At 34.9% G+C, this 24,749-nt stretch overlaps 1 protein-coding gene across 8 annotated transcripts in view; it reads right to left on the reverse strand.

Annotated features, from left to right (window-relative positions):
- The window catches only part of ATRNL1 (attractin like 1), a 696,391-nt gene that overhangs the window by 660,153 nt on the left and 11,489 nt on the right, over positions 1 to 24,749 (reverse strand). For all 8 annotated transcript variants that reach the window (XR_013824301.1, XR_013824302.1, XR_013824303.1 and 5 more), the window contains exons 2-3: positions 7,724 to 7,807; positions 6,439 to 6,552 (exon numbers count right to left, since the gene is read on the reverse strand). Coding sequence is in view for 3 of the 8 variants with exons in the window: in XM_079900307.1 (XP_079756433.1) it covers positions 6,439 to 6,552; positions 7,724 to 7,807 (198 nt within the window). In the remaining 5 variants the exon portion in view is untranslated. The remainder of the gene's footprint in view (positions 1 to 6,438; positions 6,553 to 7,723; positions 7,808 to 24,749) is intronic.

A 24,749-nucleotide genomic window follows, 5' to 3' on the forward strand; every position in this document is an offset into this window, starting at 1 on the left:
TCACCATTTGGACTGCTATGTCCCATTTCTCCCTTTTGTCCTGCCATCCATCCTGCCATAATACTATAGGGTGATCATTAACTTAAGTCATATGTAAACCTTCATTTAAAGCCACCTTGGAGAAGAATTAATATGGTTAAAATGTCCATACTACCCAAAGGAATCTACAGATTCAATGCAATCCTTATCAGAACACCCATGACATTTTTCAAAGAACTAAAACAAATAATCCTAAAATTTGTATGGAACCACAAAAGACCCTGCATAGCCAAAGCAATCTTGAGAAAAAAGAACAAAGCTGGAGGTATCACCCTCCCTGACTTCAGACGATACTACAAAGCTACAGTAATCAAAACAGTAAAGAGTACTAGCACAAAAACAGACACACAGATCAATGGAACAGAATAGAGAACTGAGAAATAAACCCATGCACTTATGGTCAATTAATCTATGACAAAGAAGGCAAGAATATGCAATGGAGAACAACTAGACTCTTCAACAAATAGTGCTGAGAAAACTGGACAGCTCCATGTAAAACAATGAGATTAGAACATGCCTTCACACCATATACAAAAATAAACTCAAAATGGATTAAAGACCTAAATGTAAGACCAGAAACCATACAACTCCTGGAAGAAAACATAGGCAGAACACTCTTTGACATAAGTTGTAGCATTATTTTTTTGGATCTTGTCTCCTCAAGCAAGGGAGACAAAAGCAAAACTAAACAAATGGAACCTAATCAAACTTAAAAGCTTTGCCACAGCAAAGGAAACGATCAACAAAATGAAAAGACAACCTTGCTGTATGGGAGGAGATATTTGCAAATGATATGTCTGATAAGGGGTTAATGTCCAAAATATATACAGAGCTCATACAACTCAACAACAACAAAAAAAAAAAAAAAAAAAAAAAAAAACCTTGTTTAAAAAATGGGCAGAAGACATGGAGAGACATTTTTCCCAAGAAGACATACAGATGGCCAACAGGCACGTGAAAAGATGCTCAACGTCACTAATTATTAGGGAAATGCAAATCAAAACCACAATTAGACATCAACCCCCACCTGTCAGAATGGCAATCATCAAAAAGACAACATAATGAATGTTGGGGAGGATGTGAAGAAAAGGGAACCCTAGTGCATTCTTGATGGGAATATAAATTGGTGCAGCCACTATGGAAAACAGTACAGAGGTTTCTCAAAAAATTAAAAACAGAACTACCATATGATCTAGCAATTCTACTCCTGGGTATATATCCAAAGAAAATGAAAACACTAACTCAAAAAGATATATGCACCCCAATGTTCTTAGCAGCATTATTTACAAAGCCAAGATATGGAAGCAACCTAAGTGTCCACCAAGAAATGAATGGATAAAGAAGATATGGTACACACACACACACACACACACACACACACACACACACACAAATGGAATATTAGCCATAAAAAGAATGAAATTTTGCCATGTGCAGCAACATGGATGGACCTGGGGGGTATTATGCTTAGTGAATTAAGTCAGACAGAGAAGGACATATATGTTTTCACTTACATGTGGAATCTAAAAAATAAAACAAACAAATGAATATAACAAGACAGAAACAGAGTCATAGATACAGGGAACAAATTAGTGGTTACCAGTGGGGAGAGGGGTGGCGGAGGGAACAAGATAGGGGAAGAGGATCAAGAGGTACAAAATACTAGATATAAATAAGTAAGATACAAGGATGTAATTACAGCACAGAGAATATAGCCAATATTTCATAATAACTTTAAATGGAGTATAATCTATATAAAAATATCAAATCACTATGTTGTACACCTGAAACTACTATAATATTGTAAATCAACTATACTCCAATTAAATAAATTAAATAAAATAAAACCACCCTGGTACTCTAACAAGTGACCTTATAGCCTTACTTTTCCCCACAAGGTGCAAATTCTCATGAAGCTAGATAGAACGTTCCACATCAGCTAAGTGACTACAATGCTACTCTAGTTAAAGTTGTACATTTCCAATACACTAATCTAAGTATTTTAGGACATGTTAAAATACACACTTTTTATATTTCTTTAGAAGTTTGCATACTTATTCAAATTACATTAATATATAATTATTCCAAAAGACAATATTACTCATACACACACAAAAGAAAGTGAAGTTTATGGGGAGAAATATAAATGTGTAAAAGCAGTAGTTCTAAATTAATAACTGGAACTTCTCCCTTTTTAACCCTACTTGTTCATGGGGGAAAATTATATATCTTCATTTATTTATACATACTATCCTCTCTAAATCTATGAAAGCATAAAATCTGAGAAAGAAAAGAAGCTGCTAACAACAAATTACATTACTCAAAATAGCCAATGCCTTTAGACACTGTTAAACTTATGTTTAGGCACCACCAGGAACTGAATTCCCTCATTCAAATCATATTTGACAGAACAAAATGAAATATTACAGTCAAATAATTTATTTTGTAAACACATTTTGAAAAGCAAACAAATTAAAAAGTAAACAATGCTTGATGTTGTAATAATTATTATAACATCGACTAGCTTATGTTTGTGAAAGAAGAAAAGATTTTAAAAGGAGGCTGTCAACACAATTAAAATTCTGTAAGACCAGTTTTAGTTACACATATATATTTTTCATTGCAGTGAGATTATATCAAATGATTACTAAAAATAATATTCCCAGATGTTTATAACAGATATGATTAATCCCTCTGAAACAGATGAAAAGAGCAGATTTGTTTGCTTGGTTGTTTGTTTATAAGTGTTTTGAAAGCAGTAAATGAAAGAGGACTCACACTTCTCACATAACATACCAATTTGGACCAACCAACCCTCCCACTGAAATCAACCAGAAAAAATGACAGTTAAAAAAAATCAGCCTGAAGGTACTGGGAGAACTAAGAAAAGGGCAAGCCCATGAATTAGAGCCATTTCTCCTTATGGGCATTCACTGATTTCAAAGTTGGAGATGAGGTCTGAAGGGCTAAGAAACTGGGCTGTTTTACATAGCTAGGAAACCAAAAAGTGGAACACAGGGCCCTCACTTTGACCTGAGACCCCAAAAACTAGGTGTAAAAGTGAACTAGTAGAAGACAGGCCCTTCAGGGGACTGAATTTCAGTTTGGGTGTGAATTACCTCAACACCTGAATTAGAATTCAGTTGGTTGTGGATTTCTAGTGTCCCCAGGCACTCTTAGGGAATATAATAACTTTCTAGGCCTCAAATTATCACTACCTATGACTTTACAAACATGGTGTCCAGCACATGATCGTCTAGCACACAATAAAAAATAGCAGGTCTCCATTCCAATCCATTCTCCATATTCTAAAAAGTCTTTCCTACAGAATAAAGTCCAATTTCTTTAGTGCGGTAACAAGAAAGCAACACTACAGTGATTACAGCATTATAAAATCAGGCTCAAATTCTGACTCTATCATCAACCAGTTAAGCAACTTTGGGCCACTCACAGACTCTCTCTGTGCCTTAATCCTCCATTTACAAAATGGCAATAATAATACCTACCTAAAAGGTTATTGTGGGGATTATATGACTTGACATATATAAAGAACTCTTGCACACTGCCCCTCACATAGTAAGTATTCAGTAGATGTTACTGATTACCATTTATTGGGTAATCTGGCACTTACCTATCCCTTCACATTTCCTATGATCAAGTTACTCATAACTACTTACTACTGATGCAAAGTATAACGTTCTTTAGTGTGTACACGCCTTGGTACGTATGTTTTTCTCTACCTAGAATGTCCTATCTGACCCCCACAATTTGTCTATCATTCTTCTACTCATGATGAAACTCACCATGACGAATTCATTACTTCTGAAATCATATAGCACTCTTTTCATAACCTGATTATAACACTTACTGTGCTGTATAAAAAATCAGTTTACATACCACCACCAGGGCCCAAGTACTGTGTGGTGATGTAGCCCCCAAATCCTTGGAATTTCCCAAGTGATAGGAATGTCTCTGTTATTCATAGTGGGCTCAGAGTTTATGCTAATGAGGTGACTCAGGATGGGAGCTGGCCCCACCAGAAAAACCAACCATGTGATTGGCTGGGGCTTTAAGCCATAAGAAATCAATCTGACTTCCAGAGTCAGAATGGGGCTAAAGATTGCGTTCAGCCTTATGGCCAATGATTAGATCAATAATGCCTACAAAAGGAAACCCCAAAAAAAACTCTGTACACCTGTAAATCAGGTGAGCATCGTAAGTGGCAATACACACTGATATGTTGGGGGGGTAACATATGTCCTGAGTACCCAGCTTTGAGATGCTCCCAGATCTCACCCTATGTGTCTCTTCATTTGACTGGTCCTGATTTTTATCCTTTATAATAAAACTATAATCGTAAGTATAGTGCTTTCCTGAGTTCTGTGAGTTATTCTAGCAAATTATTGAACCTGAGGGGGCCACAGGCACCTCTAAATTTGTAGCCAGCTGGTCAGAAGTACAGGTAGCCTGGAGACCCCTGAACTTGCAGCTGTTATCTGAAGTGAGGTCAGTTTTGTGAAGGACTGTGCACTTAACCTATAAAGTTGGGCGCAACTTCAGGTAGCTGGTGTCTGCAATGGCCTGTATCTTACTCCTTACTGCATCCTCCAGGCTTATGACAGTCTCTTGAATTGAGGAGGTTATCAAATGTTTGTTGAATAATAAATTCTTATACAGCTGGAATAATTCAAACATTTAGATTCTGAATTCTTAGTAAAATGAAGTACAAACAGTATAGGCTTTTAAGTTCGGAGACTGTCAAGTCCTAATCCTGGCTCTACCATCTATTAGAAGTAAAACTTTCTCTGAGTCTCAATTTTCTCAACAATAAATGGGGGATTATAGTACTTCTTCCACAATATCCTAACAAGAACTGATGACATTTAAACTGCCTAGTACAGTGTTTACAATCAAGTGGATATTCAATAAATATGAGTTTTCCATCTCTCTCAGGATAGTTAACAGGAACACTTGCTGATGAAAAGTCACTGGTTCCACCTTCACAGTCATATACTAAATCCCATCCTGCTAATTATCTTACAAAAGCTTCCTTTAGTATCAAGAAATGGCTGGTAAGAGTGTTAGTGAATCACTGTTAATTAATGCAGTCATCACAACTACTAGAAAAACAAATGAAAAGGCACACATCTAAATGATGGTCAGTCAATAATGTCATAAAAATAGAGGAATGATAACAGTTATATCTAAATTGCTAAAAATAAATGTTTGAACCTAGTATCTTATCTAATTGTTGCAATAAATTATCTTACAATGTAATTATTCACAAGGCTCTGCTCCATTTTCTATCTATTGGTGTTAGATGAAAGGTTACTCCAGAATACCCTTTCTATAATTTTCAAACAACTCAAAAATTAAGTTCTACAAGTATCTTGAACAATAGCAATATCACAGAATAAGCATCTAAGTTCTCAAGGAGTTATTTTCAAACAGTCATTTGGAAATACAGCCCTTACATGTTTGCCCCAAAAAATAATAGTTTACATTCCTGTTAAAACAGAATATTTACAACATAAATAGTAAAAAGAAAAATAAAATTAAAAATGTTGAAGGGAACAATAAGCTTTTACCCATATTTAAATTTTTAACAATGACAGGACATATAAGAGATACTGTGTAAGTAACAAAAGTAAGGAATAATGTAATGAATAACTCTGGTCAACAATCATGGCAGTTAAATTGTACACTAAATCTACACTATATGCTCAAAAAATTTTCTATCTAATATATTCTCTCCTGTTCATAAAACATTTCATAATAATTTGTACATACATAATAAAGAGTTTTAAATTGATACTGAAAATGCTGTGATTTTAAAATTTTTAAATTAAATCTTACTACCTGACTACTAACAATAAAATATTTGGAAACAACCAAAATTCCCAAACTGTGAGAACTGATAGAAACGCCTTCTTTATTAAACCACTAAATAAAGCATAACTTAACCTTTTTTACAGAATTTAAAATTTTATAATTTCTCTAAAATAAAAAGATAACTATAAAATATATATCTATTAATTCCTTTGTCAGCTAGAAGTCACATTAATCTATCCAAATACAGATAGTTCTGAAAACAGATTCAATTCACTTTAAAAGAATGAAATATGTGCAGCAAGAATAAGGGATATTTATTAATAAATCTACGTTTCTGAAACAGTAACTACTTATCTCTGCTATATCAATGTTTACATTATTATATATACCCCTAAGTTGATGGTCACAGTATCATCATAGTCTTATACCATCTTTGAAGTTTAGCCATCAACGCCTATGCTAAATTTATTTTTGCAGTAAAGATGAGTATATATTTAAAATTAATAAATTATACAGTTACTTTTCTAAAACTGACTATAAATTCATCAATTAAACATAACTACTCACCTAAGTACAGCTATTAAAGGTGCATATATTGAATCTCCATCATAAACATACATATGATCCCAGCTACATTCTGTAGCAAAATGATTGAATCTTAATCTTAACACTGCATTTGGACTGAAAAAAAATTAAAATATTTTAAAATTAATATGTAATATGTAAAGCACGGTCTAAAGAAATCTTAGAGTAGTTTATTAAAAACCTATTTACAGATAATTTAGCTATAAATCCATACATCATCAGTATAAAAGATTGATAACCAGTTATATCTAATTTGTAAAAATGATATACAACTCCAAAATCTATTACCCAGCCATATGTATGTATCATCCTTTTCTAAAAATTTAGTCAAGAGGAAATATTCTATGTCTTATAAAAATTTAGTCAACAGGAAATGTTCTATGTCTTGACTAAGGTGGAGGTACAAAAATTGTATACATTACTGAAACCTTACTGAACTGTACACTTAATATGGGTGTATTTCATTGTATGCAAATTGTACTTGAATAAAGTTGATTTTTAAATTCAACACTCAAGACTGTCCTTATTTCTATGAACTCTTAACTAGAGGTACTAATAAGGTCTTCAAATTTTAATCAAAAGGTCTCAATACGATATACTCTTATTTGTTAACAAATGAATGAGACCACAGGTACACAGGGAATTAATAACCTTGAAGTTTTAAAAGACCTTTAAAGTAACAAAAATAAAAACCCAGTTTTCCAAATACACTCTTTAAAATCATAAAATAGTTCAAAAACAACTCATATCATTTATGATCCAGTCATAATATGTTTAAATAGATAAATTCAGTCTCAAGCCCTAATTACTGAAAAATGCCTCTAAAAGGACAATTAACTCTCTCTTTCACAAAATGTTCTTTTTTTAACACACTTAGAACTAAAATGCTGAATAGTATGAACCAATGGCATAATTCAGCATGGAATATTTTTATCCTTTCTATGCAGTCTTCAAATTCCATAACAAGCGATTTAAAAGAAACCAAAAATGCATACTTGACTTAATGCCATAGTAATATAACTTAAAAATAAATATATGTAAAAATCAAACTATTATCACAAGTAAAAGGATATTGTAATTTACATTAAACATTATATCTAAAATTTATCAATCCCATTTTAAAACATCATGAATAATGTTTTCCAATAATAAGCAACAGAATAAACTATATAACTATGAAGTTGTTATATTTTAATGCTTTAACACTGATATAATCACCTTCTTTATCATTTCAGAATAAATAATTTAATGCAAATTGTATACTTACTAGCCTTCAATTAGCCATGTACATTTAGTTTTATACTTATAGTTAATTGGACCATCTGTTAAATATCCAGAAGGTTCTGTTAACCTAGAAAACAAAATCATGAAAATGATTACCTTAAAGTAACTTTAAGACACACAGTAGCATAAAAAATTTAAAAAGACACTAAACCAAACTTCCAAACAGGAGAATTTATTTACAACTTAAGAAAATTTTCAGATTGCCATATATCATCTCTCTAAATCTCAAAGGAAACTTATTTTGAATTTCTTTAAATTTTTATGTATTATGATTGTTTCATTTTACAAAGTGGAAAAACACATTGAAAGACAACATTATACAGATGGGTTCTATGCTGATGCAAAATAGATTGTTAAACTTACTCTGCCCAAAAATTAGATAGATGCAAAAGAAAGAAGATCAAACGCACTCTGAAAGATGCAGATCTATGGAATAGAGAAATAGTATATGTACCTAGCACTTTTGGAGGTTACATTGTTAGCTATGTTTGCTTTTCATGCAGCAAGACTGCTAAAGTAGCTGTCACCAGACTTTATTGAGTTCAGCTACCTGATTTTAGAATCATTTTCTTTCATCAACTTTATATCTAGTCCAAGAACTCAGTCAATTTTAAAAATAGAGTAAATCAAGGGTTTTGTAATTATCCTCTATTTTAAACACAGAAAAGAAAAAGATATTTAGAAAAGCTTCAAATTTTCAGAATTTTAAAATATTTAAACAATAACCCAATTCTACTTCATTTTGTTCTCCTTAGCTCCAGCCCAATTATATTTTATCAACAAAAGACAGTATTTTAAATAACTAAGATATCTTCCCATTTAGCCTTTATGTATTTATGCAGACATACACACACACACATACTGGCTTATCAGTCTTTATATATCCCCATATACATACACACACATATATTTATACATACATACATACATACATACATGTCTACACAGACATCAGGGTAATTATCTAGTTTTAGACAAAAATTAAATTTTCCTTATAGTGTAGAGTCTCAAAAACATTCAAGGAAAAGAGTTTCACTTGCCTAAATCAGGGATAACCGAAAGGTCAATTAATGTAAATGTTATCTGAAAGTCTTTCGTAATCCCTGCAGATTAGTTTGGGTTTAAAAAAGGGCTAATTCATGCTTGGAAAAGTGTTTAAACATTCCAATGTTCTCAAAGTAATATAATAATAAATTGAGCATTTTACAGTATCAGGTATCACTGTAAGCTCATAATGTGTTACCTCACTTAAAAATCTCAAAAGCCCCATAAGATAGTAATTATTAATTCCATATTACAGATGAGAAAACTGAAGCACATTTTAAATAACAAGTTAAATAGCTTGTCCTGATTTTTCACTTCCAATAATAGCTCCAGATGAGCTAATTCAGACAAACCTCCACTGAAGATAACTTAAAAAGCTAAAGAACAATGTTTAAATCTTATAAGTAACAAAATGGTAAGACCTACTAAGCCAAGATCCAGAAGTTGCAAATTCTTTAAAGAGGAACCAGGCATCCAGAGCTACTTCTGTTATGGAGAATTTTATCTATTTATTAGAGACTGCCAAAAGGCTGAGAGTACTTTTGATAGCCTCAAGGAAGAAGGGGGACAAAAGCTGGATGCAACAACCTACAAAAGGTAGGGGCTCAAATAAACAACACGGCACTCTGAACTGGGACACAAAAATTTTCTATAAGGGTAAAGGTGTACCAGAAACCAGCCATTACGTGGACTGCAACCCAGCTACAAGTCATCAGGATGACAGAAAACCCCAAGACCTACCACTGGCTTAAGGTGATACTAGAACTATCATGCCAAGGCTCCTAACTGGAAGACACAAAAATATTCTCTGAAGAAAGATAACATTATCCTAGTCCTCAAATTATTTCTACCAATAATTTTTCAAATAAGATGTCTACTATGATCAAAGATAGTAAGACACATAAAGATAGATGACAACAAAACAAGAACCAACAGAATATCTTCAGGAAGAGACCTGAAGATATTCCAATTGTGGAGATTATCAGATGTGCCCTATAAAACAAATATGACGTACTAAGTTCAAAAAGACAAAAGACACGATTTAAAATTTCGGCAGTTAACTGAAAACTGTAAAAAGTAACAGTATATTTGAAAAAAATAATGGAAATTCTAATACTGAAAACTACATTAATCAAAATTAAGAATTCGATGGACGGGTTTAACAACACATTAAACACAGCTAAAAGAGGATGAGAGATCTAGAAGACAGGTCCATAAAAAATATCCAAACTACAGCAGGATGACTGAGGGTTCAACCCATTGGGTGTGGGTCACTCCACCAAGTAAAATTCCAAGGAGCCAAGATTCTAGTTGAGGGCAGCGGAAATACGGTATGGAGAGTGGAAGAACAGAACCATACGCATCAATTATGGTCTTTTAACAAATTAAATAGGTAAGTATCCTAACAACTTTACATAGTTTCTATTTGATACATACACACACACACACACACACACACACACACACACACACACACACACATATCCTCTCTCCTTCACATTTTTATTTTATTTACAAGCTGTAACTTTACAATTTAGACTTTAGATAATGGAATATTTAGTGCGACTATGACTGAATATGAAGAGCAATTAACATAACCAGTGATAGATACAATGACTCTCGAAACCTGCGTTTCCTCCTTTTGGACAGAGGATGAGAACTTCACTTGGAAAAAGTGTATCTTCTTAGGTAGAAATACAGCTTTGTTGGTTGCTGGGGAGTTCACGTGTGTTTAGAAAGATGCATCCAGAAGACGCTGAATAATTAAAGGGCAGACTGTGCCAGTTATCCATTGCCTCCCACCTCAAAATTCAGACTTTTTGCCTACTTTATGAAAATGGATCTGGGCCCTTTAAATATTTTTTTTTTCCAGATGGCAGGATGCTAAGCCTGCAGGCTTTGTCAATAGAGCAAGCTGGAGAGACTGCAGGAGGAAACAGATTTGCTGCCAAGTTCCAATGTACTCACTCAACAAGCTCCTGCAGCACTAGGTACTAGGCTCCTACGTACCTGATGGCCACCAGCACCCAGCCACCAACAGTTTCCCCCAGCACTTCCCCTCAGGCAGTTCTGCAGTAGAGGCCTCCAGTGAGACACCACTCTGTGAACAGCTTTCCCCAGCATCCCATAAGTAACCATGGCAAGTTCCAAAGGGCAGATGTTAAGCAAGTTCCGCAGGTACAGCTTTACAGTGACTTTTCTGCCATTCAGTAAGCCACAGCCTGCTCTCCCAACAAGGTCTGGATCTCAGGCCAGGTCACAGGGACTCTCACTTAAGTGTTCTGTCTCAGCCATAACAGTAGTAGTGGCTGCTCCTTGTATCTACTACTTCTATATTTTGCAGAGTTCTCTTTACTTCTTACTAGCCAATTTCTCGTTGTTCCAATCTGTGCTACAGTCAATAATCCTTTACATTAAACTTTTCCTATTAAAATTACTGTGTGATTCTCTTTCCTAATTGGACCCAAACCAACCAATAATAATAAAGGATATGCAAAATAAAATCACAATAGCGTACCACTATGGACCCAACAGAATGGCTAAAATTAAAGAGATTAATAATACCAAACATTGGCAAGGATGTGGAGATAATTCTCATAGGATAAATCAGTACAACTTCAGAAAGTAATCTCATATTATCTTGCATAGCTGAAAATAGACAGTTGCCAACAGTGTCAGCATTACACCATATCCTCTCAGACCCTCTGACCATTTCCATACACTCCAGCCTGACTTTCTCGGGCCAGCACCTGCATCTATGTTCAAGGGCTCCCTCTATCTACTAGAACCCACTCTTCCTATGCATGTGGTGGGCTGAAAGTGCCTGTGAATCAACATCCTCCCAGGGCAGCCCTTAGCCAATGAATGATTTGGAAAAACTCCAAACTTGCTTATCTCTTTGCTGCAATAATAATGAAGTGCACTTCCTTGTGGGATTTGGCTCCAGTCACCCGGTGTGGTACCTGACTTGATAACATACCTCCCTTATTGGCTCCTTCTCTTCTATCACTTCTGTCAGTGTCCCTGAATCTCCCAAATATACTACATGTGCTCAATTCTTGTCTCAGGATCTGCTTCAAGGTGGTGGAGGGGAGTGTGACCAATCTAACAGTACCAGGAACTTCAAGATGGGCTCTGGGGCTGGATCACTCACTGGCCAGATGGCAAGAAGAGTCACACTGAGGGTGGTAGAGAGAGTGGCAATAACCTGTGGCATGCTATAGCTCACAATGACAAAGGCTTTCACTTTTGCTGAATTGAGAGAGGATACCAGAGGAAGGTGATGCACTGACTAATGCAAGAGACTTATGTGATATCTCTAATATTTGAGAAATAAAATAGCAAGGGTAGTTACAAGGACTGTGGAATTAGTTGACTTATGTTAAAAGCCATTGATATGCTAAAGGCAGAAAACTGCAGCAGAGTGCCTGTATTAAGACACCGACCCATAAGCAGCTTGCCCCAAGATCCTATAAGACTCAATTCACCAACCACCAATTTTAGATACAGTGTAAATGCCAGGGGACTCTGTAACATTTAAAGAGACTATTTCTGAGGCCAGAGGGTTGACCAAACTGGAAAACCAGCCCAGGACCAGATTATGAAAGGAGCAGAATTACAGAAAAAGTTTAGTTCACAGCCCTGGCAAGACTTCAGTGCTAAAGATAGTGCCCCGATACCTAGGAGGGTGCCACCTGGTAGATGTACTTGAGAACCTTGAACCTCTAGATTTATTTAACCCTTTGGGCCTGCAAAAGTCTTTTAGAAACCAGGGCTGACAGTGAGAAAAATAAATTCTCACCCTCTTTAAATGACTACAGGCGTATCTTCTTTTCTTGTACTCCACTTTATTGTGCTTCACAGATATTGCATTTTTTACAAATTGAAGGTTTGTGGCAACCCTTCATGGAGCAAGTCTATCAGTGCCATTTTTCTAATAGCATTTGCTCAATTTGTATCTCTTTGTCACATTTTGATAATTCTCACAGTAGTTCAAACCCTCCACCAGCAAAAAGATTGAGACTTGCTGAAGGCTCAGATGATAGTTAGCATTTTTTAGCAACAGAGTATTTTTTAATTAAGGTACGTACATTGTTTTTTTAGACATAATGCTATTGCACACTTAATAGACTACAATATAATGTAAACATAACTCTTATGTGCAACTACATTATTGGGAAAACCAAAAAATTCATGTGATGCTTTACTGCAATATTGGCTTTACTGTGGTGGTCTGGAACTGAAACAGCAATATCTCTGCGGTCTGCCTGTACCTGTTCTTAAGCCACAACAAGAAGTAACACCAGAATTGAATTAAATCAGTGTAATCAATCAATGACAACTGGCTACAGGAACCATGTATTCAAAAGCCATGTAATTAGTGGCAGCCCCATATACAGTGGCCATTCAAAAATAAATAAACTTAAAATCCCCAAAAGTTTGACAACTAAGCAATAGACTAATAAGTCTCAAGGACAATTAGAAAATATTTTTAATTGTTAATACTAAAACCACACCATATCAAAATTTATGAGATGAAGCTCAACCATTGTTTAGAGAGAAATATATAGCTCTAAATGTATGTATTAAAAAGTTGAAAATCAATTATTTTGATATGGGAATTTGAGAAGCCACATGCATGCCCAGGGAGACTTTTCTTGGACTACAAGCTCAGAAAAGACCTGAGAAGACTATACACTTCCACCTCTGGCTAATTTTCAGACTCAGAGCAAGAAGGAAGTGAAGGGTAAGGCAGAGTCATAAACAATGTGGCTAAGCACTGAAGCAGTGTCCCAACAGAGTCAATGTGCACAGAATGGGAGAATTCTTTATTTTTTCTTGACTCCAAGCATTTGAGGAAATCTATGTCAAAACACTAGCTTACCATAAACTATAGGAACAGAGACTTTAGAAACCACACAAAACAAAGAATACAGTCATTACAAAAAATAGTTTAGAAAAGTCATTAAACAAATACACAACTACAACAAACCCTGAAGAGAGGGAAGAACTTGATTTCTAGAGTTATCACATTATAATAATCAAATGCCCAGTCTCCAACAAAAAAATTACAAAGCATACAAAGAAACAAGAAAGTATAGCCCATTCAAAGGAGAAATGAACAGATACTGTCTTTCAGGAAACAGAAATTGAGCTTGTTGGACAAACACTTTAAATCAACTGTTTTAAATATACTCAAAAATTCTAAAGGAAATCATGGACAATAGCTACAGGAAACCAGGAAAATGATGTCTCAACAAATAGAAAATATCAATTAATATTTAGAAATGTTATGATCACAACCTCATATAAAGTCTGTATAAAAGTTCCTCTTGATCTAAACAAGGCTTAGATCCATCAGTAGGGTCCACTAAACAATCCTTCTCCCTAGTTTCTAACTGACAGTTGTAACAAACCCTTAAAGTCAAAATATTGCTATAATTTAAATTACAAAAACCCCAAATCAGGGCTGAATCAAATGATACAAATTATCAGACATGAATTAAGCCTGTATGATAACAGTTTAGAGCCTCAGAGACTTAATTTTAAAGAAAATTCTAATTTGTTCCATGATCTTACACCACCACTTCTATTTCAATTTCTTCTCTAACGGAAGAAGAGAAGTGTAACATATTCAAAAAGTACCTTAATACATAGTCAAGAAATATATAGCTCTTTTAATAAGAAAATAAAGCCAGAAATTTAAGAACAGGAAGCTTTGCAACTATCACCTACAATATAATCTATCTTCCTAATTAGGAATATACCTCCCAAACTGCATATGAGGAAATCTAACACTACTGGGGATTTCTTTCCCCAAAACCCCTCTATTTCTCTACCACCCCACCTACTCGAACTGACCCAGTCCTGTGCTATGTTGGGAAATTCCTTACCCTTAGTTTAAAATACATTTCCCCTCCTCTAAAGAAACATATACTCTAGGAGCTACAACTATAATCCTTATCTCCCACCTATAAGAGGTGATGTGAAAGAACTGTTATGTTTCCCCACCTAGGCTACACAACAGGAGTACATGAAAGCCACCCACTCTGTCCCATCCGCTTCACCTTCAGAGGCACAATTACACAGACTTAAAAGAAAACTCTACTCACCACAGCCCCTGAAATCCTTCTGTACCTTCATCACCCATTCCTAGCAAAAGCCCCTACCAAGAGCCTACCTTTGCCTCTACTTACTGCAAAGAGGTTTCCTCTTTGCCACTTTCACTCTACTAGAAACATGGAGGGGCTGACACCAACCAAGATAAAAGGATGGAAAATCCTTTCTCACCATCAAGAGATAGGAGTAAGGGGGGAAAACTCCTACCACTTCCACAATAAGGAAGGAGCAATTCCCCCTTTGTAGTTTCCTGATCTCTTCTTCAGCTTGAAGAATGTTCACCTCCATGCCACTTGAGCAAAGAACTCCCATTACACACTTTGGACATCTTCACAACCTGGAACTGTTCTTCTAAAATTCAGAAGTCTTACACTCCAAGATTACACTCTGACCACAAACACCTAGTTTCCAATCTATTTCTTCACTTCTTACTCTTAACATCATCTGTACATTCCAGCTGGGTAGAGATTTTCAAAAATTAGGTAGCATATAATTCAGCTACATAAAAGGTAAAACAGGCTTCTTCTATTTCTAATACCATTTCTACAATGCATTCTAAGTTTCAAGTAATTAACTTATTTTTAATTTGTAGCAATCATGTTCTTGGATTGAGAACCATATTGACATGGTTAATCTAGATCAGGGCTCCATAAACTACTGGCCTATTGCCGATTTGTGTAAATGAAGTTTTATTGGCACACAGCTACACCCATTTGTTTACATATATCTAAGATTGTTAACATGCTACAAGAACAGAGTTGAGTATTGGCAACAGAGACCATCTGGTGTACAAAGCCTAAAATATCTACTATCTGGCCCTTAACAGAAAAAGTTTTGCCAATCCCTGTCTAGATGCCTGCACATGCCCATATGCCTTGCCAATGTCTCATCTTGCTGAAACTGCCCAGTCTAGAGCCCTTAATCAAATAAGCATGCTGAGCTGTTTATAACACAGGAGTGGCCACTACTAAATGCAGGAAAACCAGCACAAACATGAAACAGAACTAAAATTAAATCAATTAAAGTTTTATTCTCTATCCTAGCCATGAATACAAAATTTGATTAAGACATTTTCAACATAAGAAAAATGCAATAGTTTTAACATTATAAAGTATTACAGGAAACAATAAATCCTGTTTATCAAAGTATCTGGTTTTACTGCCAGCATAACCACTCTACAAAGAAGAATCAGATCCACTCAGGGCTAGTCTTTACACAGAGTTGCCTTTGGAAGCCAACCTCACATGCAAGTCTTTTGTTAAATACTGTTTTTATTTAAAATATTATTTAATATTTATTGATTTCTTTTTAAACAATATGAAGAGAACCTCTAGATTATATTATGGGTATTTTTTTCCTCTCTGCATTACGATACATTATTGTATTACACCGTGCTGAGCTTGCATTTCTTGTTTTCTTTATAGTGCATTCTGCATCCCTCACTCCCAAGTCTGCATTGTCTGTCCACCTGATCCCTAATAAAAGTTTAGGTGACCTTGTCTGCTAGAGCAGAAGTCTCCAAACCTTAATCATCATGCTCTCTTATCAGTAAGAATTTTTATTATGTAACTCAAGTAAATGTATATTTACATGTTAATAAACATATACTACTTTAAATATTGTGCACTCTAAAGTATAAATTTTAAAAATCAAAATTAAAAATAATAGTAGTATAAGCCCTAATGCTTTCTTCCCACACTCCAGTAAGTCACCTTGGGTATCATCCCACTTTTTTTTTTTTTTTTTTTTTTTTGCGGTACGCGGGCCTCTCACTGTTGTGGCCTCTCCCGTTGCGGAGCACAGGCTCCGGATGCGCAGGCCCAGTGGCCATGGCTCACGGGCCCAGCCGCTCCATGGCATGTGGGATCTCCCCAGACCGGGGCACGAACCCGTGTCCCCTGCATCGGCAGGCGGACTCTCAACCACTGCGCCACCAGGGAAGCCCTGTCCCACTTTGAATGATCACTAATTTGTACAAATCATATCCTGGCCACAAAGGTACTGACTTTATTAGTTAATATTTTCCCCCATGTAAGTACACTAACGAAGCTGGCTATACCAGTTGGACTGGCCATCAGCACACTAACTAAACTGTCTACAGACTGGCCTCAGTGACAGCAAACAGTATGTGCTTAGTTAGCTATCAAGTCTAATATCAAAGGAAGGAGCTAATTATACCTCACCTCCAGGATTTGTGGTGGAAAATCACTGAGATAACCTCCCTTTTGCCATACAACATAAAATCATGAGAGGAACCCCAGGGGGCAAAGGTCATGAGGGCCATCATAAAATAAATGGCAAGCAATATTCTTGGCATGGGAGATAAAACTGTGAATCATGGAAGGTCTCTAGAAAGCAGATTAGTAGTGGCCTGGGGGACAGGGAGAGAATGGAGCGTGAATGCTCTTGAATACAAGGTTTACTTTATGGAATGATAAAATGTTCTAAAATTACGTTTACAGTTGCACAACTCTCTAAGTGCATCTTAAAAGCCATTAAATTGTGTACTTTAAACTAGTGAGATTTATGTTATGTAAATTACATCTCAATAAAGTTATTAAAATAAAAAACAAGAAAAACTAAGTAAAAAAAGTCTCTGCCCTCCTGGACCTTACATTCCAGAACAATGCTGTCCAACAGAACTTCCTGCAATGATAGAAATGTTCTATACATGTCCCGTACGGTAGCCTCTAAGCACACGTGGCTACTGAGCACTTGAAATGTGGTCAGTGCAAAAAAATGAACGGAACTTTTAAAATTTAATTTTAATAAATTTTAACAGCCACATGCGGATAGTGACTGACACATTGGACAACTTAGTGCTAGAAAGAGGGAAGACAATATACGAACAGCAAATAAATGTAGAGCATATAAAGTAATGATACATGTCAAGAAGAGGGGATGATGGAGCACTCCCCATCATACAGATAGATACCTATAGAAATATGTCAGGTGTGTGTGTGTACATATATACACACACATATATGTATACATATAAATACACAGAGATATTCATTGTATCTATATGTACCTACATGTAATATAGATGTTCAGATTATTTGAATACTATAATATTTCAATTAATAGGAAATTTTTTTTATCCTGTTGTATAATCTTCCTAAGCTTTTTTGAAAAAATAAATTAAAAAACTACTTTTGAAATCATTCCATGTGTTGAAAAAATGTTTTTTAATTCTACATACACAGTGACCATTATTTGGGTTCCTTTTCTACAGTACAGTGATGCTCACCATTTTGAGATCCGAGATCACTTTTGAGAATCTTGTAAAAGCTACTACCGCCTGCCTAGAAAAATTCGTATAAATAATATTTTATATACAAATCTGAGGATTCACCAACCACTCACAGCCTATCCAGGAACGTGACATTAAAAGTTCCTGTTATAATATACATTTAAATAATCAACAAGCTTGGAGATAAATAAAATATTGCTATATCATAGAAAATTATTTAATGAGCTTAGACTTTTCTTATGGCATCTCTGTGTACTGTAAAACGCACTCATTCATACTAACTTCACAAAGGACACGTAAGAACTCTGTAGAACAATACTCTCTTTTCACTGAAGAGTAAATAAGACATGACTGAGAAACTAGAAGAAACAGGCAAAACTTTAGAAGAGCTACAAGAATCTCAGCCTGGTCACCTAACGGGTATGTTACTCAAACTCCCTAAGCCTCAAGTTTCCTTGTGTGCAAAACAGTTATAACAATAATGCTTATTTCACAAGATTGTTTTAAACCGTAATGCCATAAAACTTATCAAGTGTTCAGTAAAGCAGCAAACTAAATCCATGCAACATTCATGGCACATTGGCAGAAATAGATCTCAATCCCATGTCAGTTTGGTATCAAAACTCATGATCCTAAGTACCCCTATGCTATCTGGAAATCCAGAAGATTATGAATTTATAACTGAGGAGAAACTTCTTATTGAAGAGTAGAAGATGGCTTGCTATAGAAAATGAGCCAGAAAGACATGTTTGGCAACTCAGCTATCACTTAGTAGCTATCAGACTTTGCATAAATAATTGCTTCAGGTCTTTCACTCTCTATTCCCACTGTAAAATGAGAATAACAACATCTACCTCACAGGATTTTCATCAGCAATAAAAAAGGCAATACAGGTAAAAGCTTTTTCCACCACATAATATCATTTCTCCTCTAAACTCATAATTTAACGTGTGAAATGTTAGTTTTAATGCTATTAATATTAGTCTTACATGAAATAGTTAGAATAATAAATTCTACTTTCTGGAAAAAATTCATTATTAGCATAATTATATTGTCATAAAATACAAATGAAGCCTGGCATAAAACTTAATACATCAAAACGTGAAAAATGATCTTAAATCTTCTATTTTTTTTATGAGACAGAGAATCAACTTGAAAATTCCTAATTTATACAGTGCTTTTATTTTTTAAACGCTTATTTTACCTACCAAAAAAAAAAAAAAAAAAAAAGAATCTCTCCCTCCCCACTGGAGGAGACAAATGACAATAGAGTCAGCTTCCCTTATCCTCCTAACAAGAGAATGGAAACAAATTACAAAGATGAGGAAGGTGAAAAAGGGGATTCTTTAAATCTGTGTATGAAGTCCTGGGCATGCCCTCGGGTGCAATATGTGAAACTGATCAGAATCAACACAGCAAAACTAAATTGTAACTAAGTGGGCAGTCTAATCTCAGCACAGAAGAGAGCCAGCACACTCCTAGGATATGGCCAAGAGAAATTAAAACGTATGTCCATGCCAAAACCTGTACACAAAAAATTCATAGCAGCATTATTCACAGTAGCCAAAAGGTAGAAGAAACAACCCAAATGTCCACCAGCTGATAAAGAGAAAAACAAATGTGGAATACCAATACGATGAAACTTGACAACATGCTAAGTAAGTGAAAGAAGTCAGTGACAAAGAACATATAATTATATGATTCCATTTCTATGAAATGTCCATAATAAACAAGCTCATAGAGAAAGTAGATTAGCAGCGCCTAGACTGGTGAAATTAGTGGGTAGGGAAAATGGAAAGTGACTGCAAACGGGTGTGGGTTTGCCTTATGGGGTGATGAAAAAGTTCTAAAACTAGAGAGTGGTGACGGTTGCACTCTGAATATACTCTCTGAATATACTAAAGACCACTGAATCATACACTTTAAAATGGTATTATGACATGTATGAATATTATGGTATATAAATTATAACTCAATAAAGCTGTACTTTTAAAAAGTGAGCTAGGTCATACATGCCAAAACGAGCTAACTGCCTCCTAGAACAGAATATTTAAATAGGAACAAGAGTCTCATACATAATACTCAAAATATCCAGGATACAATCCAAAATTACTTGCCATACAAAATCTGAACGCATCTGAGAAGAGATAATCAGCAGGTACCAGCACTGACATGACAAGGATCCTGGAATTATCTGTCAAGAATCTTAGAGCAGCTCTCAGAAAAATGGCCCAATAAGCAGCTTCAGACACTTTTGGAACAAATACAAAAATATACGTTTCAGCAAAGAAACAGAAGATGTAAAGAAGAACAAAATGGAAAAATATAACAAATGAAACGTTTTATAAAAACTCACAAGAGGGGTCCAAGAGCAGAACAGAGAAGATAGAGGAAAGAATCAGTGAATATAGAGATACGTAAATAAAAATCATCCAGTCTGAAGAGAGAGAAAACAGATTGAAGGAAATGAACAGAGCTTTAGTGACTTAAAAGTTAGTAACAAAAGATCTAACATTTGTCTCATTGGAGTCACAGAAGGAGAGGAAAAAGTGTGGAGCTGAAAACAATATTTGAAGAAATGATAACAGAAATTTTTGCAAATTTTGAAAAAGATGTAAACTTACAGAACAAGAAGCTGAGCAAAAAATAAGCAAGGTAAACAAAGAATTCCACACCCACACATATCATAACCAAATTTCTGAAAACCTAAGAGGAAAAAAAAAAGAAAGAAAGAAAGAGGAAGATGACACACTACCTAGAGGAGAACAACAATTTGAATGACAACAGATCCCTCATCAGAAACCTTGGCACCACTCACTACCTTAAATACTCCAGTTCTTAGGCAAAGGAAGATATGATCAAATTTGTGTTCTATCAAGCAAACTCTGGCAGCAATAAAGGACAGATGAGCAAGAGAAAAAAACAGAAACAGAAAGATCAATTAAAGGGCTACTGCACAAAAAAAAAAAAAAAAAAAAAAGGGCTACTGCAACAACCCAAGAAAGAAAACTTCAGGACTTTACAAAAACGATGGCCGGAGAGATGGCAAGGGTGGCAAACCTTGAGAGAACGGCAGCAGCACATGCATATGCAGATCAAATCCTAAGAGAAATTCTGTCTCTTCAAAAGCAAGAATAACTGGGGAAAAGTGCCCCTTCAAGCCAAAGAGTGTGGGGGGAATCCTAAGGAAGAGGGAGCTGAAGATGCAGATACCCTAATTCTGTATATGAACCCACATAAGACTCAAGCTCAATCTGAGCTGCTCACGTGTGGGACAGACCAAAAAGCAGCTTATCACAGGCTCTGAGAAGTGAATTAAAATTTAAAACACCACAAAGTCTCAGACTAATCCCTGAGTGGCATGTGTGCATTTAGATCCAAAGCTTTGAAAATGGAACGAAGATTAGAACCACTGCCCTCCGAAAGCAAGACAGAGAATTTGCTACTTGTACCTAACCGGTTAGTTGCCTACTAAATAAAAATAAATAAGTAAATCAATAAATCAGCATTCTCCAGGGAATAACAGGACCAAGAACCTACATAACATTCAGAACATCCAGAATAAATCCAAAATCACTCAACATACAAAGAACCAGGAATATGTAACAGATTCTCAATGGAAAAGATAATCAATAGATGTCACTCCTGAGAAAATCCAGAAATTGGAATCATCAGACAAAGACGTTAGGTATTAAAACTGTACTCCATGGGATAAAGGTAAAGACACTTAAATGAAATGGGAGGAGAAGTTTTCAACAGGGAAATAGAAATCATAAAAAAGAACACGACAGAAATGTGGGGACTGAAAACTATATCTTAACTTTGAAAATGACTGGATGGGTTCGAAAGCATAGTGGAGATTGCAGAGGCAACCGTCAGTGAAGTTGATGACAGTTCAATAGAAATTGTACAATCTAAAGAAAGAAAAAAAAGAGTTAAAAAAAAAAAAGAGAGAGAACAGAGCCTCAAGAATTTTGTTTAAGCCTAACATTAGTATCACCGAAGTCCCAGAAAGAGAAGGGAAAAAGACCGGTGCAGAAAAAATATATTTGAAGAAATAACGGTTTTTAGAAAAATTCTGTATTTGTGAAAGACATAAATATAAATTCAAGATGCTCAGCAAACCCTAGCCATGGTAAATTCAAAGAAAGCTACACACAGATACATCAGAATCTGAACTGCTAAAAACAAAAGTTGCATAAAAAGCTTGGAAGTAGCTAGAAAAAAAATGAAATGATACATACGGGGGAAAATCATTAGAATGACTGCAGATTTCAGAAACTATGCAGGCCAGAAGAGAGTCAAGCAACATCTTTAAAACACTGAAAGAAAGGAACTGTCAACCCAGAATTCTGTACTTGGGAAAATATCTTTCAGTAAAAAAGGCAAAATATTCTCAAAACAAGGAAAACTAAGAAAGTCCATCAGCAGCAGTTGTGCTCAAAAAGAAATCCAAAAGAAAGTGATTCAGACAAAAGGGAAATGACACTAAGAGTTAATTTATAACTTGAGAAATAAACAAAGAGCAAAAGGAAGAGCAGATATCTGAGAAAATATAAAAGACTATTTTCCTCCTCTTAGGTTCTTTAAGGTATGTATGATTGTTGAAAGCAAAATTTATAACTTTATCAGATGAGATTTGCCATACATGTAGATGTGATTATATGACAATTATAGCAAAGGTCAGCAGGTGAAGATAAATGGACCTATATGGTTCCAAAATTTCTTAATTTTCCTGAAGTAATATATTACTAACTCTAAATAGACTATAAAAAGTTAGCTATTCATAGTGTAATCACTATCACACTAGCATAACCCCTAAAAAATAATACAAAGACATATACCAAAAGGGCCAACAGAAAATTAAAATGGAATGCTAAAAAATATCCAAATACATTAAATGTAAATAGTCTCAACAAACCAATATAAAGACAGATTATTAGACTGGATTTTATATATATATATACACATACACATACATATATACACACACACACATCATTCTTTCCAAGTCAAAAAAGATAAATCATGCAAACAATAAGCAGAAGAAAGCTAGTGTGGCTATTAATATCAAAGTAGATTTCAAAGTAAAAAGAATTACCAAAGAAAAAGAGATGGGAAACTATATTATGATGAATGGGTCTGTTCACCAAAAGACATAACAATTCTAACTGTATATGCATCTCAAAAAAAGCTTCAAAATACAAGAAGCAAAACTGACAGAAATGAAAGGAAACAAACAGATAAATTCATAAGTACAGTGGGAGACTTCAACACTCCTCTTTCAGTAATCAACAGAACAAGTAGATAGAATATCATTAGGGATACAGAAGATCTAAACAACATAAACAACCAACTGACCTTCTTGACATTTCTGTAACACTCCATTCAACAGCAGAATGTATATTCTTTGAACTGCACATGTAACATTCACCACGATAGACCATATTCTGTCCAAAAAACAAGTCTTAACAAATTTATAAAAACTAGAATCATAAAAGGTATGTTCTTTGAACATAATGGAATTTAACCAGAAATAAATAAAAGAAAAAGCTCTGGTAAATTCCCAAATATTTGGAAATTAAACAAAACAGTTCTACATAAGCCAAAGAGAATGTCTCAAGGTAAATCATAATTTAGTTCAATTACACTGAATGAAAATCAAAGTACTACATCCCATAATATGTGAGATTCAGCTAATGCAGTGCTTAGAAGAACATGTATAGCATTCAAATGCTTTTATTAAAAGGAAGAAACAACTCAAATTAATGATCTAAGCTTTTCATCTTAAGAAACTAGAATAAATAAAAGTAAGTTAAAACCAAAGGAAGCAGGGATTCCCTGGCGATCCAGTGGTTAAGACTCGGGGCTTTCACTGCCACGGACCTGGGTTCAATCCCTGCTCAGGAACTAAGATCCTGCAAGCTGCGTGGCGTGGCAAAAATAAAATAAAATAAAATAAAGAAGCAGCAATCAATGAAACTGAAAAAACAAGAAAAGAAAAAATAGCAGGAATCAATGAAACGAAACACATATTCTTTGAAAAGATCGATAACATTAATGTCTAGCCAGACTAAGCAAGAAAAAAGAAAACATAAACTACCGATATCAGAAATGGAAGAAGAAATATCACTAAAGACCCCACAGACTTTAAAAGGATGATAAGGAAATATTATAAACAACTTTATGCCCATAAATTTGAAAACTCAGATGAAATGGACCCATTCTCTGTAAGATACAATCTGCCAAAACTCACTCAAGAAATAGATAAAATGAATATCCCTGCATCTATTTAAAAAATTGAGTTCACAGCTGCAAGCCTTCCACAAAGAAATTCCAGGCCCAAATGGCATCAAACATTTACCAAACATTTAAGAAAAACATTTACCAAACATTTAAGAAAAACATTTACCAAACATTTAAGAAAAAAGTAATACCAAGTCTACATAAATCCTTCCAGAAAACATAAGAAGAGGGAGCATTTCCTAACCCATTTTATAAGGTTAGCATTACACCATAAGGAAACCAAAGACATTTCAAGAAAAGAAAATTACAGAACAATATCTCTCATGAACACAGAAGCAAAAATCCT

Source organism: Stenella coeruleoalba (assembly GCF_951394435.1).
Source record: "Stenella coeruleoalba genome assembly, chromosome: 16".
NCBI lineage: Eukaryota > Metazoa > Chordata > Mammalia > Artiodactyla > Delphinidae > Stenella > Stenella coeruleoalba.